The 19,787-nt window shown below is 59.1% G+C and overlaps 1 protein-coding gene across 3 annotated transcripts in view; it reads right to left on the bottom strand.

Moving 5' to 3' along the window:
* Positions 1-19,787, bottom strand: part of PHACTR3 (phosphatase and actin regulator 3) — a 210,263-nt gene that overhangs the window by 68,234 nt on the left and 122,242 nt on the right. For all 3 annotated transcript variants that reach the window (XM_072801613.1, XM_072801615.1, XM_072801614.1), the window contains exons 4-7: positions 14,782-14,964; positions 6,364-6,579; positions 1,205-1,379; positions 292-539 (exon numbers count right to left, since the gene is read on the bottom strand). In XM_072801613.1, coding sequence (XP_072657714.1) covers positions 292-539; positions 1,205-1,379; positions 6,364-6,579; positions 14,782-14,964 — 822 coding nt within the window. The remainder of the gene's footprint in view (positions 1-291; positions 540-1,204; positions 1,380-6,363; positions 6,580-14,781; positions 14,965-19,787) is intronic.

Genomic DNA, 19,787 nt, shown 5'->3' with positions numbered 1-19,787 from the left:
CCCACAAAGTTACGTACTGAGCCTCTTTCGCGTGTTTTCAAAAACACACAAAAACCAATACGCAGTTACCAAAATAATCCGGCTTCACTGTGCATCTCCCAACCTCACCCGCCAGTCTGCAGGGGCCCCCCTGCTCATCCTCAGAGACGCAGCCCCCTCCCCTCCTGTTGGGGGCACCCCGGCCTGGCCCTGTCCCCTCCTCCATGCTCTCGAGGCGCCTCCTCGTCCCCAGGCCCTGTGGCCCCCAGGGCGGCCCGCGACCCCGCACGGCAGGCTCCGGGCCCTCCTCACCAGAGATGATGGAGTCGTTCAGCGCCTCCTCGTCCTGATACACCAGCAGGTCGTCCTTGAGCTCCGAGTTCACAATCAGGTTCTCCTTGTCCTCCTCAGACCCTTTGGCCGCGGTCCGCTTGCTGTCCGAGACCCCGTCGAAGCTCCAAGCCTCCTCCCTGTCCTTGCCCCGCTCCACGCTGCATGTCCTGGACAGGCGCACGTCCACGCGCTTCTTCGGGGACGCTTTATTGTCCCTTCCTTGAAAACTGAACCAGAAGACAGTTCGGGTTACATGCTGCCCGCCTCGTCGGAGGATCTGGCTTGTGATGGTATCGCAAAGGGGGCCCCGCGGCCTCCATCCCGCATCCACGGCCCAGTGGCCCCGGCTGGCACATGCAGGAGAGAGGCACGTTAGGATCCCGTCCCACTCCGTGCAGCAAAGGCCCGGGTCCTCTGCGCCGTGCTTCTGCCAAACCATACACAGGTCCCGCTACCTAACTGCTCTGCCCTGCATCAACTCATTTCTCTTTCACGGTCTATGGACACGCGAGATCAAAAATAAAAGAGTAAAAGCTTCCAGAACGGGCTTCCTTGCACTCTTGCCTAATGAAAACTCCCAAGTCCTGGGCCAGTGTGACATCTACTTCTCTTCCACGGGTGCCCCCACCCTAGCCTGGATCCATCGGGAGAAATGGGGGGGGGGCCTCTGTGGCCAGGTTCCCACGTGTGCACCCCCTGAACGTCCTCTCCCAGAATGTGGCAACCCAGACCAGAGCTCCGTGCAAAGTAAAAAGGTGATGGTCTTATCCAAAAATTAAGAATTCTGAGACGGTGACAGCCGTGCATTGAGCCCCATGACCACACAGGTGAAGAGCATGAGGCTGGTGGGGATTTGGGCACGTGGGTCTCCCGACCAGGGGGAGGGCCTCACCTGTCCTGGCGATGCTTGGTGGCCAGCGCCCTGTGCAGCTCCTCAATGACACGGCTGGGGGGCAGCGGCCGGTGGACAGTGGTGAGATGTGGAGACCCCGTGGGCGTGGAGAGCTGTCCTCGGAGGGGAGGGTCCGTGCTCTTCCCACCAGGGCCTTGGAAGAGCACAGGCTGGCCTGGAGCATGAGAGGGACGACAGGAGTGTAAGTCTCTGGGAGGAGGGACTCTGCAGAGAGACGCAAGCCCAGGAGCAGAGGACACAGCCCCCGGCCACGTGACCCTCACATCCTGTTCTGGATGTCGCGCCAGGTCCCCTGCCCCCAGAGCCTGAGATGAGGTTCACCTCTGCCCAGCTCCATCTGTCCTTGAACCTCCTGCCTCCAATCCCAGGAGCTGAGCTCCACAGACACCCGTGACAACAGGCCCCGGGCAAGGTCTCAGGTGCAGAAAACCCTCCTTCCCGTTTCTCTGCCACAGATTTGGCTTCTTGAAGCTACACTTCCTACTGTGGAAGCCAGCGTAGTTCCTCGAGCTCTGTTGGAGTCACTCAGCCTGGACCCAGCGTGATCCCGGCCCCACCTCATCTCCTCCAGCGCCACCACCTCCCCCCCGAGCCTCACCCAGTGGGAGCTTTCAGGAAGGCGAGCCTCTTGCATTCTCCTCAGCACAGCACCCCAGAGCCCCGTAGGCTGCCCCCCTCAGCGCTCAGGCTTCATCTCCCCCCCACTGTCCTCCACAAGCTCTCTTCGCTGTAGGGCAGAGGGAGCTTTCTAGTCCTCGAGGGAACCACATGCTCTACCCTGAGCCTTTGCACAGGCTGTTCACCCTGCCTGAAATGCTCTTCCCCTCCCGTCTACACCAATCTCACTTCCTCAGGAGACCTTCTGTGAATCTGCACCCTCGTGCAGAGCCCGTCACACCTGCCCCGTGGGACTCAAGGCAGCCCGGACACCCCTCTCCTCCCACTTGGGATGAATTCCTTCCTCGGGTCTGCCCTCCTCACCCAACTTTGCGCCTCTGAGCAGAGCCCGCATCTTCCATTCTTCCTGCCGTAGCCCGAGGCCTGGCACTTAACACGTGTGCGACACGCTCGTACACATGAACTGAGTTTGAAGACCCAGACTAGGTGTGCTCAGTTCCACCCTAGGGAGGCGAGGCTTCCCTCCCCCTGCCAGGTACTTCCTGAATGTGCACCGCAAGCCCTCCACAGCATCGGGGGCTCAGGGCGCCACACAGCTTGGGTTTGGCCATTGCCCACATCTGGCCCCGAGCCTCGATCTGCTACTTAGCAGCTATAAAAGCCCCAGAGCCTCAGCCTTCTTATCCGTAAAATGGGCCAAGAGCTCCCTGACCGGGCAGCAGGATCCCGGATGCTCCCTGACCCCCGTGCTATGTTCAGACACAGACTCGCTCCCAAACAGGCCTCCACAGAGGCAGGCTCCAGGCTCCATCACTTTGCTTGACTGGATACAAACAAATCAACTCCCTTTTTAGCCTCAACAGGAAGAGGGACAGAGACACAGACAGACACAGATCTAAACCACTGACAGGCAAAGCCTTTCTGATGCAGTCCGAGAATGTGGACTGTGCCAATTAAAAACAAAACTAGAAGGAAGACTGTAAGTCTTGTTGAAACATGTCATGTGTCATTTTGCTTTCTTCACAAGCACCTGCTTCTGTGGGCACAGCCAGGTAACGCCAAACAGCCCAGGCCTTGCTCCCGAAGGGCCTCGAGGCCGGCTGGGTGGAGCCACGAGAGGAAAGGCAGACAGAAAGCCAACACGAGGATTTTAGGGAGAGCGGAGCCAGGCAGGTAAGCTGAGCACACCTGAGGGTGGGGGACACAGGTGGGCCAAGTACACCTGGGGGGACGGTACGCAGGTGGGCTGGACCACAGAGAGGTCAGTAGAAGGTCCACCTGAGCGACTGACACCCTAGGATGAGACGGTGCCAGTCACAGGAAGGGCAGGATGGGGGCTCCATTCCGAGCGTGGCCCTCAGGGCCACCCCCAGTAGCCTACACCCCCTGGCTTAGCCCCCACACAGGGCGGCCCCTGCTCATCACAGGGACCCCACTGGAGCAGGTGACGCTCCGCTGCTGCTGCTGGAACCCTCACCCCACCCTACTAGGAGGCCGTCACAGCCCAGGGAAAGTGAGGTGACACAGCCTGCCTGTGCTCACTCAGCCTGGACTCTAACGGGGTCTCCACACGCTGTCAGTCACGGGCACCCCGAACAAGCATATCCCACGTGCCGCTCTGCTGAGCACCGTCCCTGGCTCGCCGGGGCCAGCGATGAGGCCCTCACTCCCGCTTCTCACGTGTGGAACCAGGCTCTGGAGCCTCCTCCGACTTGTGCCTCCAGGATGTAGCAGGGGCTGGGGCTGGAACCTGGCAGCACGACTCCAACTACAGCTGGCAGAGGCCACAGGACCCCCACCCAGACGGGCGACTGTCCCCTAGCTGGACAGGGGCAGGAGCCGCTCTGCCCTGAGGGGGTTAACTCACACGGGTCCAGGCAGGTGGGCCACAGGTGAGCCAAAGGACCTCAGGCAATTCCTATGATGGCGGGGGGAGGGGGGGAGAGGGGGATACAAGGGTTTCAGCAAACACAAGAGCACCTGCTCACCTTAATGCGGCTGCTGGGGCTCGGGGTTGCCAGCTACGAAGACTTCTCAAGAGGAGCCACAAATCAGGATTACAGGTAAAAGATTTTTACACCTGTTACACTGTTCTACACATATTCCAATATTTAACACTTAAACATACCTGAATGTTTACAATGTTGGCAACTCATTAAAAAAAAATTAAACACCATAGAGACTCAGCAAAGTGGGCCTGGGGGTGAGGGCACGATGCCCTGACCTCTGGTGGAGGCTGGGGGCACCATGTCAGACAAGAGCGAGCCCCCTGGGGACTCAGCTTTGGGCACACTGTCCCCCTGGGTCCCAGTGAAGCTCAGGTACGGGGCCTCTGCTGCCACCTAGTGCTCACAGGCTGAAGCCAACGTTTCCGGCAAAAGGGGAGGAAAAAAAGGGAGAAGGGAGAAAATTAAGACAAAAGTCACCAAAATGTGGTCTCAGCTCTTAAAAAAGAGATCCAGACCGAAGCCACCCTCCGGAGCTCTCCCGCTCCTTATCCAGTCCCCAGACGAACCCCCCGTGATGCTCTGGAGCCCCCTGAAAGGGGAGGGTGGAAGTCAGAGGTGCCGAACCCGAGGCCCTGGGGACCGAGCACTTCGGCTGCGTGAACAAGCAGCAGAGTCACGTCGGGGACACGTGCAGCCTGAGGCCTGATCTGTCCCGAGCGGCGGAGGCAGGACATCTCGGGGCTGCTGGGTTATCCAGGGACCAGAACCAATTACACAGGAGCCAGAATGAAACGTGGTGGGTGGTGCCTATCCGATTTCCAATTGTGCCAGGTCTCCGCGGACGGGGAAGGAAATTATCACAAGACAGTAAGGAGACGCAGGACAGTGTGGTTCTGCCTCAGAACTTTGACTCTTATCCGTGTGGCCAGGTCACGGGCACACCGCAGGCTTAGACTCATTCCAGAGGTTAGAAGCAGGGGCTGTGACGGGAACCTGGCAGCACGACCTGGCTCAGGACCCCCACCTGCTCCTTCCATCACAGCCGCGTGCACTCGCTGAGCACCTGCTGTATGCCAGCACTGGGATCCGGTGGGGTCCCAGGCTGCTGTCCCAAAGTCCCACAAGCTGGGACTCAGAACAATCGGACTTCATTCTCTCATGGTTGCTGACATCAGAAGTCTGAAACCAAGATGTCAGCAGGGCTGGAGCCATCTAAGGGCTGAGAGAGACACATGCCAGGCTTCCCTCCAGCTCCTGGTGGCCGCTGGCAACCCTCGGCAGGCCTTGGCATGCAAACAGGTCACTGCAAACTCGGTCTCTCGGAAGGACATTCTTATTGGATTTAGGACCCACCCTATGGCAGGAGGATATCACCTTGATCCTGATGGAATTGTGTCTGCAAAGACCCCGTGCCAAAGAAGGCCATGTTCTGAGGTTCTGGGTAGACATGCATCTTCAGGGGACACCATTCAACTCACTGGGTAAGGGGAAGTGATGCGACACGTACCAGAATGCAAGATGCATGTTGCTATGGGGTTGGCTTCCCTAAAGTAGGGACAGAGATGCAAAGGGGCTGACCAGGTGAAGCAAGGGGAAGAAGGTTTTTGCAGAAAGAGCAGTGGGGGGGAGGAGGGTTACGAGCTTCAGGCCCAGAACTGGGGTCAGGTCTCCATTAGCTGTAGGATCTGTTGCTGGGGCCCCCTAAGCCACAGTCTTTTCAACTGTGAATCGGGCACATGTCCCCTCCCAGAGGGACTGGCCCGTGCGTTAGGAACAAATGGTGTGTCCCCAGGCCTCCTTGTGGCCCAAAAAGAGGGACGGAGCAGTATTGGGGGTGGTGTTCGAGGGCTCCCAGCAAAGCCACCCAGGTCTGCCATCCACATCCTCTTCATGTCCTCTGCCCTCAGAGGCAGCAGCTGAGGATTTAGTCTTCAAAACAGTCACCTCTTACTGAGGGGCCTGCACCCTCCCCGCTGCCCTGGAGACCAGCAGTGTCTCCCATTTCCAACAGCGATGGGACAAGTACGACCCAAACTCCAAAAGTAAACTTTTCAACATCTTGGGATTGCTCAGCCGGTGAGGCCAAAGCTACAGAAGCAGAGGCCTTTGGGGCCCCGACCCAGCCGTGCTCCCCTCTGACCACCCACCTCTGCCTCGAGGGAAGGAGCTCACCGGAGAGATGGAGGGAAACAGATGAGCAGAGACCATGAGAGAGAGACTGGGGGGAGGTGGGGCAGAGTGGGGAAGGAAGGGGAGAGGGAAAGTAGGAGAAGACAGAGAGGACACCCAAATATCCAGACAGACAAAGTCCTCATCCCAGGGGCTGGCTGCATCTTCTGCCTTCAGGTTCTGGGAGACATCTCTGACTCTGGCCAACAGACCGCCCCATCTACTAGGGGGGCCCCAGGGGTCTGCTCCCGACAACCAGAGCTGCTTGCTAAGAACTGCTGCCCTGCACCTGCCCAGAGCCCTGGCTGCCGAAGCCCAGGCTGAGAACCAGCCCACGGTGGGCCCCCGATCGGGTTGAGAGCCCGGACCGATGAACAGAAGGACGTGTGCACGCGGACCCACCTGTGACATTTTTCGTGGTTTTGGAGCCTGCCTTGGGCGGCGGGGTGGGCAGGAGCGGGGGGCTGGGGAGCTGGCCCACGGACCTCTCCAGGGGTCTGGGAGGACTGTCCGGGGAGTCGGACCCAGCTAAGGCTTGAGAGGGTTCGTCCGTGGTAGGCGGGAGGCTGCCGGCGGCGGCGTCTGCTTCTTCACCTCTGGACGCTGACGGCATCTTGGCTGGTTCAAAGGCAAAGGAGAGAGTTCACACGCCATCCCTCCCATGACTGGGGTGATGTGAGTGAGGACGGGAGGGGGGTGGGCTGGCGGAGGGGGGACTGCTCACAGGAGAGGGGTCACTTCGCATGCAGACCTGACTTCCTGTGAGCTGAGAGGTCAGTGGAACTGTCAGAAGTGGAGACGAGAGGGAGGGACAGGATGGGGGGAGGAAGCAACCTCAAGACCTTCCCCACTCAGCAGGTGGTGCCAAAGTTCCTGCCCCCACCTGCCCTGGGGACAGCCACCATCACAGGTGCTGGATGGACGCATGCCCAGGCCCCATCAGCCCCTGCACTGTGATCCTGGTAAGTTCCTAAAACTCCGGTACCCCATTTACCCGCATGTGACCCCTGACAACCACCAACAGTCCCTCGCAGGATGGCTGGTTTAAGCAGGAAGTAACAACGAGGTGTGTGTCTGGCACCTGCAGACCCTCAAACTCAGCAGCTATTGACTTTATGGGTCTGGTTTCCCGCAGCCCCGGCGCCTGGCCTGGGAGCCCCACCAAGTGGCGTGGGAGGCAGGAGGTCCAGCTTTGAGGAAGGGTCAGTCCGCCCAGAGCCCGCGTCCCTTCTCCTTCCTGCTGCCCCCTGAGCACCATCCCCGAGCCTGTCGACCCCTCGGCCCTCTCCCAATCCGTGAGCACCCTCCCCGTTCACTTCTCCCTTCCTCCAGCTCAAGTTCTACTGATCGTCACTGCATCACCCAGCCCACTGACACCCCCAAGTCCTCTGCCCACTTCCTTTCCACTTGGCTCCCCGGTGAGGCCTCTGCCCACCAGTCCCCGCCCCGTGAGTGCTGCGGGAGAAAGATGCTGGCACAGGAGCCCCAGCAGAAGCCACCTCAGGACTGCCATGGTCAGGGTCCTCAGCGCGCCTCAAACTCCCGCCTCCAGCTCCTCACCTCCCTCCTCTCATGCAGCCTCACCACCAGGGGAAACTGAGGCCTCCAGGTAGGTGGGGGCACTCTTCTTGGATGCCTGACTCAAACACAACTATCCCTAAAACCTCATCTTCCCTTCCTCCTCCCTGATAGGAGAGGTGGGTCCCCTCCCCATGCCCACCTGGGATCCCAGCACTCCCTGCCCTCTCGGAGCATGCCCCAGGTGCCCAGTATGGTGCCAGGTGCCTGCTGCACATCTCATCTTATTTTTTACAACCAGCTGAGGAGGAAGATACAAACACCCATGAGGAACAGCTTGGCAGAGCTGGTCCTGAAGTCCTAGCATGGGATTACCATGGGGAAGGTTCTGGAGGGCCGGCTGGGTGGGCGCTGTCCACGGTGCTGGCCTGATACCTGCCCTTGGAGAACTTCAAAGAAACTGGAGAAGTAGGTGCTGCACATCCTGCAGACCCCATGTTATTACCATTTCTGTCTGTTTACCGTCCACGGCTAACCCCACGGCTGGGACACTCTCAGGGCACAAGCCTGGGTCCTGCAAGGTGCAAACAGGCCAGTCTCTCCCTCCAGGTCCTGGGGGTCTGGACAAGATGAGCAGTGTAGGACCTGGACTCCACGGGGTCCCTTGGCTGTGCTGCCAAGGGATAGGTTAATGGGCGGACGGGGCAGCCCAGATCAAGGTCCCCACACCCACGTCAGCCAGGGCAGGTCCACTTGCTCTGTCTCAGCGGTCCTGTCTCGCTTCAACATGCTCCTCTTCAGCTTCCAGACACCTGTTCCCTAGTTCCCTCCTGTCACACTGGCCGCACCTGCTCGGCCTCTCGCCAGCTCTATGTGGGCTGCCCAGGACCCAGCCCTCAGTCCACAGCTCTGACTCTCCCATCCAGTCCTCTGGCTTCAGAATCAATCAATCTCTGTTGACCCTTGACCTTCTCTCCAAGCTCCAGACCCATACGTTTTCGGCCACTGTGACATCTCCATCTGGAGGTCAGGAGGACAAAATGAAACATTCCCAAAGCCATCTCCTGATTTCCCAGGGGAAAGCCCTCCCCCGTCACCTCCTCCCTCACACTCATCCATCCATCCGTCAACCCATCTTGCAAATGTCCTGGAACAGTTATGCGGTCCAGACACCCCTCCAGGAGCCACAGACCCGGCATTAAACCAGACAGATCCCCACCCTCACCACGCTTCCTACACAGCTCTCCAGCTGTGCAGCCAGACTGGACACCCCGTACCTTGTCCTCTATATGTAATTCCCAGATAAATACCATTTGCTCCACATCCCAAACATTTCTCAGCAATGTCCACTTGGCCTCCCCGTGCAAGCTTCCATGGCCTCTGCCTGGACCTCAGCAATGGCCTCCAGATTCCTTCCCTCCCTACCACACCCCCTGCCCCAAATCCATTCTCTCAACCAGCGGTTGGCAGACTTTTTCTATAAAGGGTTTTGTAGGTCCGAGCATCTCTGTTGGTGCAGCGAGCTCCAGAAGGCTGGCCAGTTCAAACAGCGAAACTTCCCTGCCTGTGCCCAAAGTGGACGTGCCCCAAAGTGGATGTGTGCCACCCCTCATGCCCAGTGCCGTCCAGCAGAATTTTCTGAGATGCTGGAAAGGCTTCCTCCCTGTCCATTTCAGTAGGCGACCAGCCACATGTGGCCAATGAGCAACTGACAGGTGGCCAGCGTGACTGGGAAGCTGAATTCTTTAAAATTTCATTTAGTTAATTAAGTAGCCGTGCAGCTAGTGAGTGCTGCGCTGGACAGGGCAGCTGCACGCTTCTAGGAGTAAGTCGGTGGTCACAGCTCACACCTCCTCAACCACAGGCTGTAGGGTAAGCTTCTAACAGCCCCATAGCCGTCCCCATTCCCCTCCAGCCCAAGGTGGAATGCAGGCCCCCCACCTCTGCTCTGAGAGCCCCAGGACTCAACACACCAGCAGGTCTCAGCAAAATCTCCTCCAACATCTACCGGCAAAACTCACCCAAGCTCGTCACACACGGACCCCTAGGTCCTTGACCTGTCTGGGGTCCCTGAGGCTGGGAATGTGGTGCTTCAACAGCTCGTCCAGCCTGCATCTTCCTCTACGCTCATGTGAGTGTGTAGCTACCACTGTAGTTTGGAATCTTGCCGAAATTAAAACGTTAACACCCATTAAAAATGTAGAAGACAATGTCGGCTTGACACGTTCCCCACATTTGAGATCCTCCCTCGGGGGCGGTTCGTGCGCTCCGCTGGCCAGCAGAGGTCGCTTCTCACCAGCTGAATTCTCAGCCAAGGCGCCTCTGTCACCTTACAAACCTCAACGTAGGGCTCAGGTGACACAGAAGCAACGGCGTGCGTGCGTACACAGGTGCAGCCAGGTCGGACCTATAGCCTGCAGTTCGCCATCCCCTCTTCTGCTTCGAGACAACTCACATTCCAGAGCATTCCAGAAGCAGAATGAAGGGGTACCTCCTGCTTGCCACTAGTTTAGGCCGTAGAGTATTACGGTTAAAAGCATGTCTGGGGATCCAATTCCAGCTTACCACTTCTGGGCTCTGGGGCCTCGGATGATAAGTAACAATCTCTCTGGGCCTCTGCTTTCTCAGCTTAAAAAAAAAAATAGGGCTGTTAAGAAAAATACAATGAACACAGTACATGCTTACTGAATGCCGCTTGCCTTTTGAATTAGCGCACTTATGGGAACAGCAGAGCTCAGCCCCTGCCCAGCAGCACCGACAATGAACACCCATCCATCCCATTTAAAGTTAAAACAACAGATCCTTCTGGGCTTTTTAGGGAATTCTATGTAGCTGGTGTAGCACTATCTAAATTAAACCAGGAAAAACAAAATCACCCCATCTACAAGGGTTCAAAGTCAACCCTAACCGCCAAACTCAGAGAGTCAAAGAAAACAATGGTCGGAATCTTTGACAGCAGGGACTTTTCCTAAGACATTCCTGGTGTCTTCTCCCTCTTCTCCCCTCCAAACACACACTGCAGTCTGTGGAAGCTGCAGCCCCACCTGGCCAAGCAGCGGTGTCCTCTGAAGCTAGGAGCTTCTTGATGCACATGGACATGTGGTCCCTCCCTCTCCCCCAGCAAAGCTTGCACGAAGCCTCCTTTTTAAGAAGAAGTAGCTAATCTCCCGGAACATACAGCATACCATAGAGGACGTCTCCAGGGGATTCCCTCCCGGGACACAAGGTCATCCCATTCCGGGCCCCTGGACTTTTCCATGAACTTCCTAGGGCCAAGAAGAGAACCTAGGCAGGCACTTCCCGGGGCTCGAGCACTCCCCTGACAAAGTTGCCACTTAGAATCCAGCTTTCAAATCAATCAATCAATCAATCAATCAATCAATCAATCCAGCTTTCTCTGTTATGCATTCTTGACAGCACAGACGGATGGGCCCGCGTCCCTTAGGTGCTGAGCTGCAGAGTGCGGAGATAAGAATGAGAGGTGAACAGAATCAGATTACCAGACCCTACAGACCCAGGATCCGGTCACGCTTTAACTACAGCAGCAGCCCCCTTCCCCCGTTATTGACAGGAGATACGTTCCAGGACCCCGAAGAATGCCTGGACCCATGGGCAGCACCAAACCGGACAGGTCCTGGGTCTTTTCCTCTACGTGCCCGTCTATGAAGACGTGTGGCTTACAGATCCAGCACAGCGAGAGATGAACAAGAACAATGACAACAGCGTACACTGGTAAAGGTTTTGTGACTGAGGTCGCTCTCTCCAGGCAGCGTATCGTGCTGTACTCACCCTCCTCGGAACGGGACAGGATAGGAGCCTACGTGAGGAGACACAGGGAGCGGATGGCGCAGGCCTGTGCCAGGCCGCTAGCCCGCCGCTGACCCTCTGACGGCACGTCAGGAGGAGCATCTGCTTCCAGGCCGCAGGTGCTGGCGGGGAATGAACCCACAGAAAGGGAGGCCACGGGTGGTGGGGGGCATGGCATTCACCATGTAACGCTGAAGCCCACAAAGAGGTCACCAGGGGGTGGGGCCCCAACTTTGAAGGCTGGGAAGCAGCTAGCTGCACATGAAGATTCTTATGGAAGCTCCTCATTCTCAAATGTGGACTGGAAATTTTTCAAGCAGTGGGTTTAAATGCTGTTAGGTTATAATGCGTCCCCTCACTGAAGGGCTCTGCTCAAGCCTTCCCAACAGAGATCTGGGGTCACAGTGGTGGCCAGCGTTCCCGGCGCAGGATTCCAGGCCTGCAGGGCTGCCGGAGAGCCCGGCAGTGTCCTGACTCAGTAGCAAAATGCAGATCCACATCCCAAAACACATGTGTGTCAGAGGCAGGGCCTCTGGGGCATCTGTGGGCCTGGATCCTGCGTGTTAAATGCATTAGGGCCCAAGAGATGCTTTTACCGTGAGGACAATGGGAACCATCGCCAGCAGCAAACACTTATGGAGTACTCGCGGCACGTCAGGGTGGCGTTACGGGATTCCTGGGAATTACCTAATTCAGCACCCCCGAGGGATGGTATGACATGATCCTCAGAGTTGAGAACGCAGGCTCAGAGAGGCTGAGCGACTTCTCTGCCGTCACACAGCTTGGCTGACAGTTCAGCCTCGTATCAAAGCTGGGCTCGGCTGATGTCAAACACGTTGCTCAGAATCCCCTAATTCTGTACCCTCAGTTGAGTTACAGAACCTCTGCACGTCCCTCTCGTCTTGAGGGAAAGAGGGAAACAGCGGTGCTAATATCCTAGGGGCCTTTCCTGGGCCAAACGAGCTAATGCAGGTGTGGTGCTGGGAACGGCACGCCGCCCACAACCGGCCTCCGTTAAAGATTTCAGACTTTTATCCACGTTCCTGTACTTTGGTTCACTGCCCTTTCTTTTACGTGAATGCACACTTTTCCTTTGAACTTGCTGACTAGGAGGAGAAAATCCTTCCGCTGCCCTCAACGGGAAACCCATTCCTCTTTTGTTAATGAAAATAAACATCACCGTTAAAAAGGTTTCTAGAGATCTGCCACATGCCACCTTATGTCAACTCCTCTCTCACACCCCAGGGACACGGGACCCACACCGGCTGATGGAGGAGGTGCCATTGCCGCGGGCTCACATGGACCAGGGACAGTGGTCTCGCTTGCTCCCCAGGCCTCACCCCGCAGCCCGGTGCTCCTCCTACAGCGCAAATCCACCGGGGCTCCCCCTCCATCCCTCTCCTGTCATCCCCAGGTCCCAAGGGCCCTCCGCCCCTCTCTCTCTCTCTCTCTCCAGCTTGCCCTGGCTCTGGCCACACATACACACCTTTCACTCTGTGAAAGTCCTGTGTCTGCCCTGCTCCCTGGCCAACCACAGCCCGCAGAAACCCAGCCTAGAGGCTGCTTTTGTAAATAAGGTTTGTGGGCACATAGCCACGTGCTCTCGCAAGCACTTCTGTGGCTGCTTTTGGGCCACCCCGTGGAGCTCAGTGGTGCCCACCACCAGGAACCTTCTGACCCACAAAGGCAACAATAGTCAGCTGGCTCCGTGCAGAAGAAGCCTGTGGACCTTGTTTCCCACTCTTTGCAAATGTTTTCCCGCATCCCAGAGGCTCTTTCCCTGGCCGTCTACCTGACCAACTATTCGCCCCCGGGCTGCCCCAGCGCCCAGGCTCAGGGAGGAGCCCGAGGATGCACACTCATCATCATGTGCTTTTAGCTCAAGGGGGTCGGCAAGTCTGCTCACCTTCTCCCATCAGTCTGGGAGGACGGGACCCAGACACGTTTACCATTATGACTCCCGACCCACCAGCACATCCTGCCCAGGAGCAAGTCTCAACAGACCAACTCCGCTCTCAAGAACCCATCCCTAAACCAAGCACGTAGAGAAAGAGCACCTGAGGTTAGTGGGGCCGCTGATGGGAGCATGCACGCTCCTCAGAGCTGAGCAAGCAGAAGGAGCCTGCCACGGAGAAGCGCCAGGCCCCAGCAGGGGAGCTGCCTGCAGCAGCCTGGCAGAGCGGGAGGCTCCGTGGCCAAGGGCGGGCTCACCTGCAAGGACCACGGGTGGAATCGCACCAAGCACCACCCTGATGAAGTCCACCCTGAGGACACTGGGACCATCCAAGGGTGACAACCCTTCAGACCCAAACTCCTACCATATCCCTAAGCTGCGGTGAAACTGGAGAGGTCCAGCCACCCCCAGGACCTAGGGCAGAGCCTACCTCTCAGCAGGGGCCTGCTAACATGGAGGGATTTCACTGGCCGGGGCAGCCGGCGAAAGGCAGAGGTACGAGCCGTGTTCAGCAGTAGGTCACAGAGAACAGATGCCCCCCTGGCTCTGAAGCCCAGAACCCACCAGCCACCGGAGCCCGGCATGCCCCTCCACATGGCCTGGATGTCCAATCTCCCACATTTGTGGGGACCATTTGACCTCTAGCCCCCACACCGTGCCTGATGTATTCATAGCTAGCAAATTTTACGAGGGAAAGAGCTTCCAACTCGACAGTGAGGCCCCCCTGAATATTTCCATAGGAAATGCTAACGGGTCAGAAGAGGGGGTGGATATTTCAAAGCACGCACAGGCTCCTTTGGTGGGTTCGTGTCTGGTTTCCTTTTCTCCCCACCTTTGCCTCAGCTGGCACCTGCCCCGGTCTAGTCAAATAAAACCACCACCAGCACCACGGCCCCGACCGAGCCCGACAACGACCCAGGGTGGCACACACTGCACTAAGCTCCTCCTCCCTTCAAACAACCCTGACCAGGAAAGGAGGCTGGAAATGAGGCTTCGAGCAGCTCATCCAGCACAGCTGATGGAGAGGTGATGAAGAGAGCCCTGCACATGAGGAGCATGGCACTTAGCACCCCAGCCAGCACCTGGAGGCTCTGGGCACCGAGGCAGCCACCTGCTGAGGATTTAGGCCACGAGGAAGGTCCCTCTTCCTCATCCTGCCCTACGGTTCCGGGCTCAACTAAGCTGCTCCCACAGGACACTGGCTCCCTTGGAGAGAATCTTCCTGCTTAGAAGTTCCCGGAGGCAGGCAAAAATGTCCCAGGAGGAATGCACATGGGAAGGCCACCCGGGAACACCCTCAAGCACCTACACCTCCTCGCTGTGCCAAGCTTGGGAAGAGACAGTAGAGAAAAACGCTCTGGCGAATGTTGAAACCCAACCACACAGGAAAGCATGACGGGGCTCGGAGCCCAGAGCACGGCTGTGCCTCTGAGGACACGATACTATGGGGCTGGGAGGGTGGGGGCGTGGGGTGGGGTGGGGACCCCAGGCCAATGGTCATCCTGGCAGCGGCTCAGCCCTGCACGGCCTACGGCCAGTACCTGCATCGTCAGAACGGGAGTCCAAGGACAGCGGCTCATCCAGGGAAGACTGGTCTGTCCCAGTGGCCAAAGGGCTTCCTGGTGGGGCTTCTTCTGAAGTCAGCGTCTCCTGCTTGGGGGTGGACGGCTCACTCTGCGTGGCTCGGGGCCCTCCATCAGGGGTGCAGGCTTTGCTTTCAGCATCTGCAAGGAAATCCAGGTGTCAGCTGAGCCCACATCTCCCTTCCTCCGTGCTTTCGTTCACGTGAGGTGCCTCCCTGGGAAGCGTGCCATCCCAGGCCCCAGCAGGACACCCCGGTGTCTCCTCCCCACACCTCCTGGGAGTCCCTCTCCACATCCAGTATTCCTAAGGAAGCTCGTCCTAAGGAGGCTGCTATTCCGCCAGCCCCCTGGCCTCTGTACAGCACCCACCTGTGGGGGACTGTGCCACCCACATCAGTACCCGGCAGTGCCCCCCATTCCCACGATGGCCTCTGCCCGTGGCTTGCATTGGCCAACAGGGCCTCAGCAGGCTTGAAGCAGCAATGCCTTCAAGAGTGCTCACACCCTCCCTACCATCGAGCCACCACCTGCCTCACTGCTAGGATGCACCTGGCCAGCAGGCTGGGGGACGAGAGGCAGATGGTACAAAACGGAGCTGCTCCTGTCCAGCAAGGCCAGCCCAGACCGGATGACAAACAACGACTACCCGAGGCACTGCAGGTGTTTGGTACGAGACATTCTTGTGGATACAGGTAACCAACCTGCTTCCGTGCCCACTGCTGCACCTCGGTCCCCTAGGATGCAAACCATTTTCTGCCACCCACCCCAGGGAATAAGAAGAGTCGATTCCTTCCCCCAGCTGGCTCCCAGCTGGCTCACACTCTCAGGTGCTGCAGGCCCAGGGATAGGAGCACAGCCAAGGACTGAGGGGGCTCAGAGCAGCTCTAGACAGGTGGCCTCCTCAGAAAAAAGTGACCCCAGGCTCCTAATAGGGCTGAAAGGAGGACTCAGTGCCTCTCCTTGCTTGGGGCTCAGCTGGAACCTTTGAGGGTCTGGCTTTGGACTGACTGATCACCTCCAGGATTGTATTTTGCCAAAGACAGGCTTGGTGATCAGGGGCATAATGAACGGGTCCAGTCACACGGCCACCAGATGGCAGGTCGGAGCTGGGAGTCACAGCCAACGGATAACGATCACCCCTCTGAGATGCAGACCAGGGCATGGAGCCCCTGCACGGCCCCCTCAGGTCCCACAGCCAGCGTGCCTGGGTCACCAGGTGGTCACCACGTGCAGAGCGGCAGCATGACCTGCATGTGTGCACACGGCAGTGTGGGTCCCCAGCCTGGCTCAGGAGAGCTGCCTCCCATCCCTGGGGTGGGCGGGGGAGTGCAGGTGGTCGATCTCAGGGTCAGGGCTCCCTTCATCTGGGCCAGCCTCAACTCCCACCTGCTGCCCTCCTGTCCTCCAACAAGGCCCCTTTCACCCCCAGAAGTGCCCTGGTTGGACAAGAATGGACCCTGCTCACACATCCCATCCCATGGCAGACGTCTCTGGCTTCAGTCTCCTCGCCCCTACCACGGGGATGATGATGTCACTACAGGCTTCGTGGCATCCACGTGGGAATTCAATGAGTTAATCTACACAATGCCCCTGCCAAGAAGCAGGCCCTTCTCATGCCTGCAATGATCATTACTACTGTTGACGAGGTCTGACGAGGATGACGGATAGTCCGGCCCCATGAGTGGACGCATGTGCCCACGTGAGAGCAACAGGCTGGGTGCTCACTGCACCCAGGACCTGGGCCCAGGCCACGGCATGTGACCCCCCAGGGACGGGAGTTGTAACCACGGCCACCTATTCCCAGGGAGGGCAGAAAGGTCAGCCAGGCTGAGGTCTGGAGAGCTGGGGCTGGGAAGGTCTCACCTGTGCAGCCGTGTCACCTGACCAGAGGATCCAGACGAGCAGGTGGCCAATATTCTAGACTTTGTGGGCCACGTGCCACAGGGCCCATACTGCAATTCTTTGATTTTTTTATTTTTATGAAAAAACAGTTTTAAGTTTAAAAACCATACTCAGCCCAAGGGCCTTACAAAAACTGGTCCTGGGCCAGCTCTGACCCGCAGACTTGCCGCCACGGTCCGCCTACCAACCCCGACCCAGGAAAAGCCCCGGACGCAAGCTGGGAAAACACACCCAGTGGACACGATTAAGTGTCGCAAAGGTCCAGCTCTAAAGCGTGCTTTCTCGAGCCCTTGCTCAGGACGGGCTCACCTGTACTTGACATACGGTTGTGATGGTCCCTGCCGCCAGCTTCCTCGGTCCCCGGGGGCAGAGGACAGCCAGCCTGGAGGGGAAGCTGCGCCCTGCCAGAGACGCGGCTGGCCCCTGCAGCACCGTGCCAGCTGAACGCTACCACTCGGCCGGGTGAGGCTGCGGCCCGCCGCCTGCAGAGGCGGACACCCATTCTCAGGAAGGACAGGCCATGTGCTGCCGGTGACGGACGCTGTTGTTTGGAACAATAGCCCCCCTCCCCCCATCATCATCAGCGACAGCAAAGTGGTCACAACACTGAGGGTCCGCGGCCCGGAGCCGGCTCAGCAGAGGCTCCACCCGACGTGCAGCTGGAGGCCTCCGCCACCTGCGGCCCAGCTCCGGGCACTTGCAGGACTCTCCCGGGCTGTGCTCCGAGCTCCGGTTCAGAATCATGTTCAATCAAAGTTACGGTTCCCAAAATAGCGCTGGTGGCAGGGCCGTTGCTAAGAGACGCTGGCTGGGGCGGGGGGAGCTGTGGGTGGCTGTCCCCTGAGCCTCGCTGCTCAGCCAGCCCTCCCTCCTGGCCCGGTCTCCATCGGACGCCCCTCCCCCTCCCCCAGGGCTGTGGGGGGAGACACAGCGGAGCAGCCGCGGGGACAGGGAGCGTGCCCCCAACACGCACACGCCCCGTGTGCACACACATGCAGACACACGCACACGCTGCCCCCACGTTCCTGCCACACGGAAGCCAGACACACCTGACAACGTGTCACTGCCCAGTGCCCCCCGGGGAAGGAAACCCTGTGGCTCTCAGGTCACTGAACACAGCACCAGGGTGACAAGGATGTCCTTCTTCTACCCCGTGGTAGAGTATGAAATTCCTTCAGTTGAAAAAAGGCCGAGTGGCCACATACAGGGAAGATGTGTAGGCTCCTGTCCTTACCTGCTGCTTCGGGCGAGGGAGGGAGTGGAGGGGCCGGGATGCTGGCTGGCTCTCCCCTGTCACCTGGTGAGTCACAGGAGCGGGGCCAAAGCAGGGAAGACAGAGTGGGGGACGGGTCACCTCCCCCGCCTCCAGCCCAGTCCACGTCTTACGCTCCTTAGCAGCACCCACGGGTCCCTCCCAGGTTCCAGCAGGTTGCCTGACTTTCGGGAATGAAAAGAGGAGTTGGGTCAGACTGCTCAGAAACGCGCAGGCCAATAGGATCACAAAACACCCCCCGGGGACTCTCGGGCTCTCTCCCGCAGGCCCTGCCCAGGAGCCAGCTCGCACCCTCATGCTGCTGACTGCCCTGTGGGCCAACTCCCAGGTGACAGCTGTGGGGGCATGCATGTGTCCACGTGGGTTTGTCCTGCCCGTGAAGCTCAAGGGTGAGGTCTGGGGCAGCTCTGCAGGGCCCGTGCTTGAGCCCGTGGGGGCCCCTCTGGGGCCTGGGGCCCTGTCACCCACACCCAGCACCCAGGCGCCCGCCAGGTGTGAAGGCACAGGTGCAGCCGGCCACGGGGAGGCGCTCCGGCTGCAGACACATGGCCTGGCTGGGAACAGGTGGTGGCAGGGGAGGAGGAGTCCTTTAGCCAAACCTGGGAGGGGGACTCACCTCCGAGCCTACACCAGACAGAGGCCACAGGAGGGGAGGGGGCGGCTCCACACCCCTCCAAGAACGCCTGGCAACGGGCAGGAACACGGGTTATCGCAACACCAGGACGCCAGGGACGCATACGGCCTGGCTGGGGCTGGCCTTGGCCCCCAGCGGGAAGAGGCATTTTCGAAGCAAGGGGCCTGGGGTGCTACCGCAGGGCAGTACTGACCCCAGGGGCCTGCTGCCAACCCGTCCTAGATCCCACGGTCCCTGCACACACAGGAAAGCTCCGCAGAACACAAGCCGCCCCCTCTGCCCCCTGACCCCAGGGCCCTCCCAGAGGCTCTGAGGACCAGCCTGCTCCGCCACCGCCCGGGCTCCCACTGAGACCTCGCCCGCTGTCCGGGCCAGGCCCGGGTCCCATTCTTCGGGTGCCACTGCACTCAGCGCAGCTGACTTCATGTGGATCTGTGGGATCACCTCCGGGGGCATCAGTCGGCGAGCGCATTTTCAACTCCCGAGGAAGGACTGTGTGTGGGACCCACCTGCTCCCGGCTCGTCCTCACTCGGCCGACCGGAGTGTGACCTAACGTGGGGGTTGGCGACGGCACGCTGGGGGCCAGCGCCGGACACCACCTGCTCCCTGAGGCCCTTGGGTCCCTCAGATGACACGTTGCACAACGGTTCAGAGCCGAGTTAAAGCAGAGCTCTCCTTGGAAGACCCCCCCCCTTCAGTTCTGCACCCGCCTCTATTTTTCTGACAGGAATCAAACCCACATCTTTGCTTCCTCTTCATTCACAGGTGATAAGACTTTCTAGGACAGAAGACAAGCAGGCCGGATGCGGGGCTATCGTCCCTTCCCCTTCCCCTTCCCCAAGCTCCAAAGGAAGGTTTGCTGGTGACATTCAAAATGCAGAGTCGGAGCTGCTTTGTCCCATCCCGATGAAATGGGCCAGGTGACAATCCCCCAGTTCTGAGAGTCGGACGTCAACACCCCAATGCTGCAGGACGGGCTGCCAGGTTCCGTCACGGGCATGGGCAGCTCCTCGTGCCGGCTTCCCACCACCACGGCCCGTCACCACGCTCCCCTCCCAAGCTGAAGAGCAACGAGGGCGGAGAGCACCCTGGGCTGGAGAGCAGCCGGGCCGGTGGTGGGGGGGGGGGGGGGGGGGGGGCAGGGCCTGCTGCGC

Source organism: Canis lupus, chromosome 26, assembly GCF_048164855.1.
Source record: "Canis lupus baileyi chromosome 26, mCanLup2.hap1, whole genome shotgun sequence".
NCBI lineage: Eukaryota > Metazoa > Chordata > Mammalia > Carnivora > Canidae > Canis > Canis lupus.
Note: the sequence above shows the minus strand (reverse complement) of the source record. Positions and strands in the feature narration are given on the sequence as shown.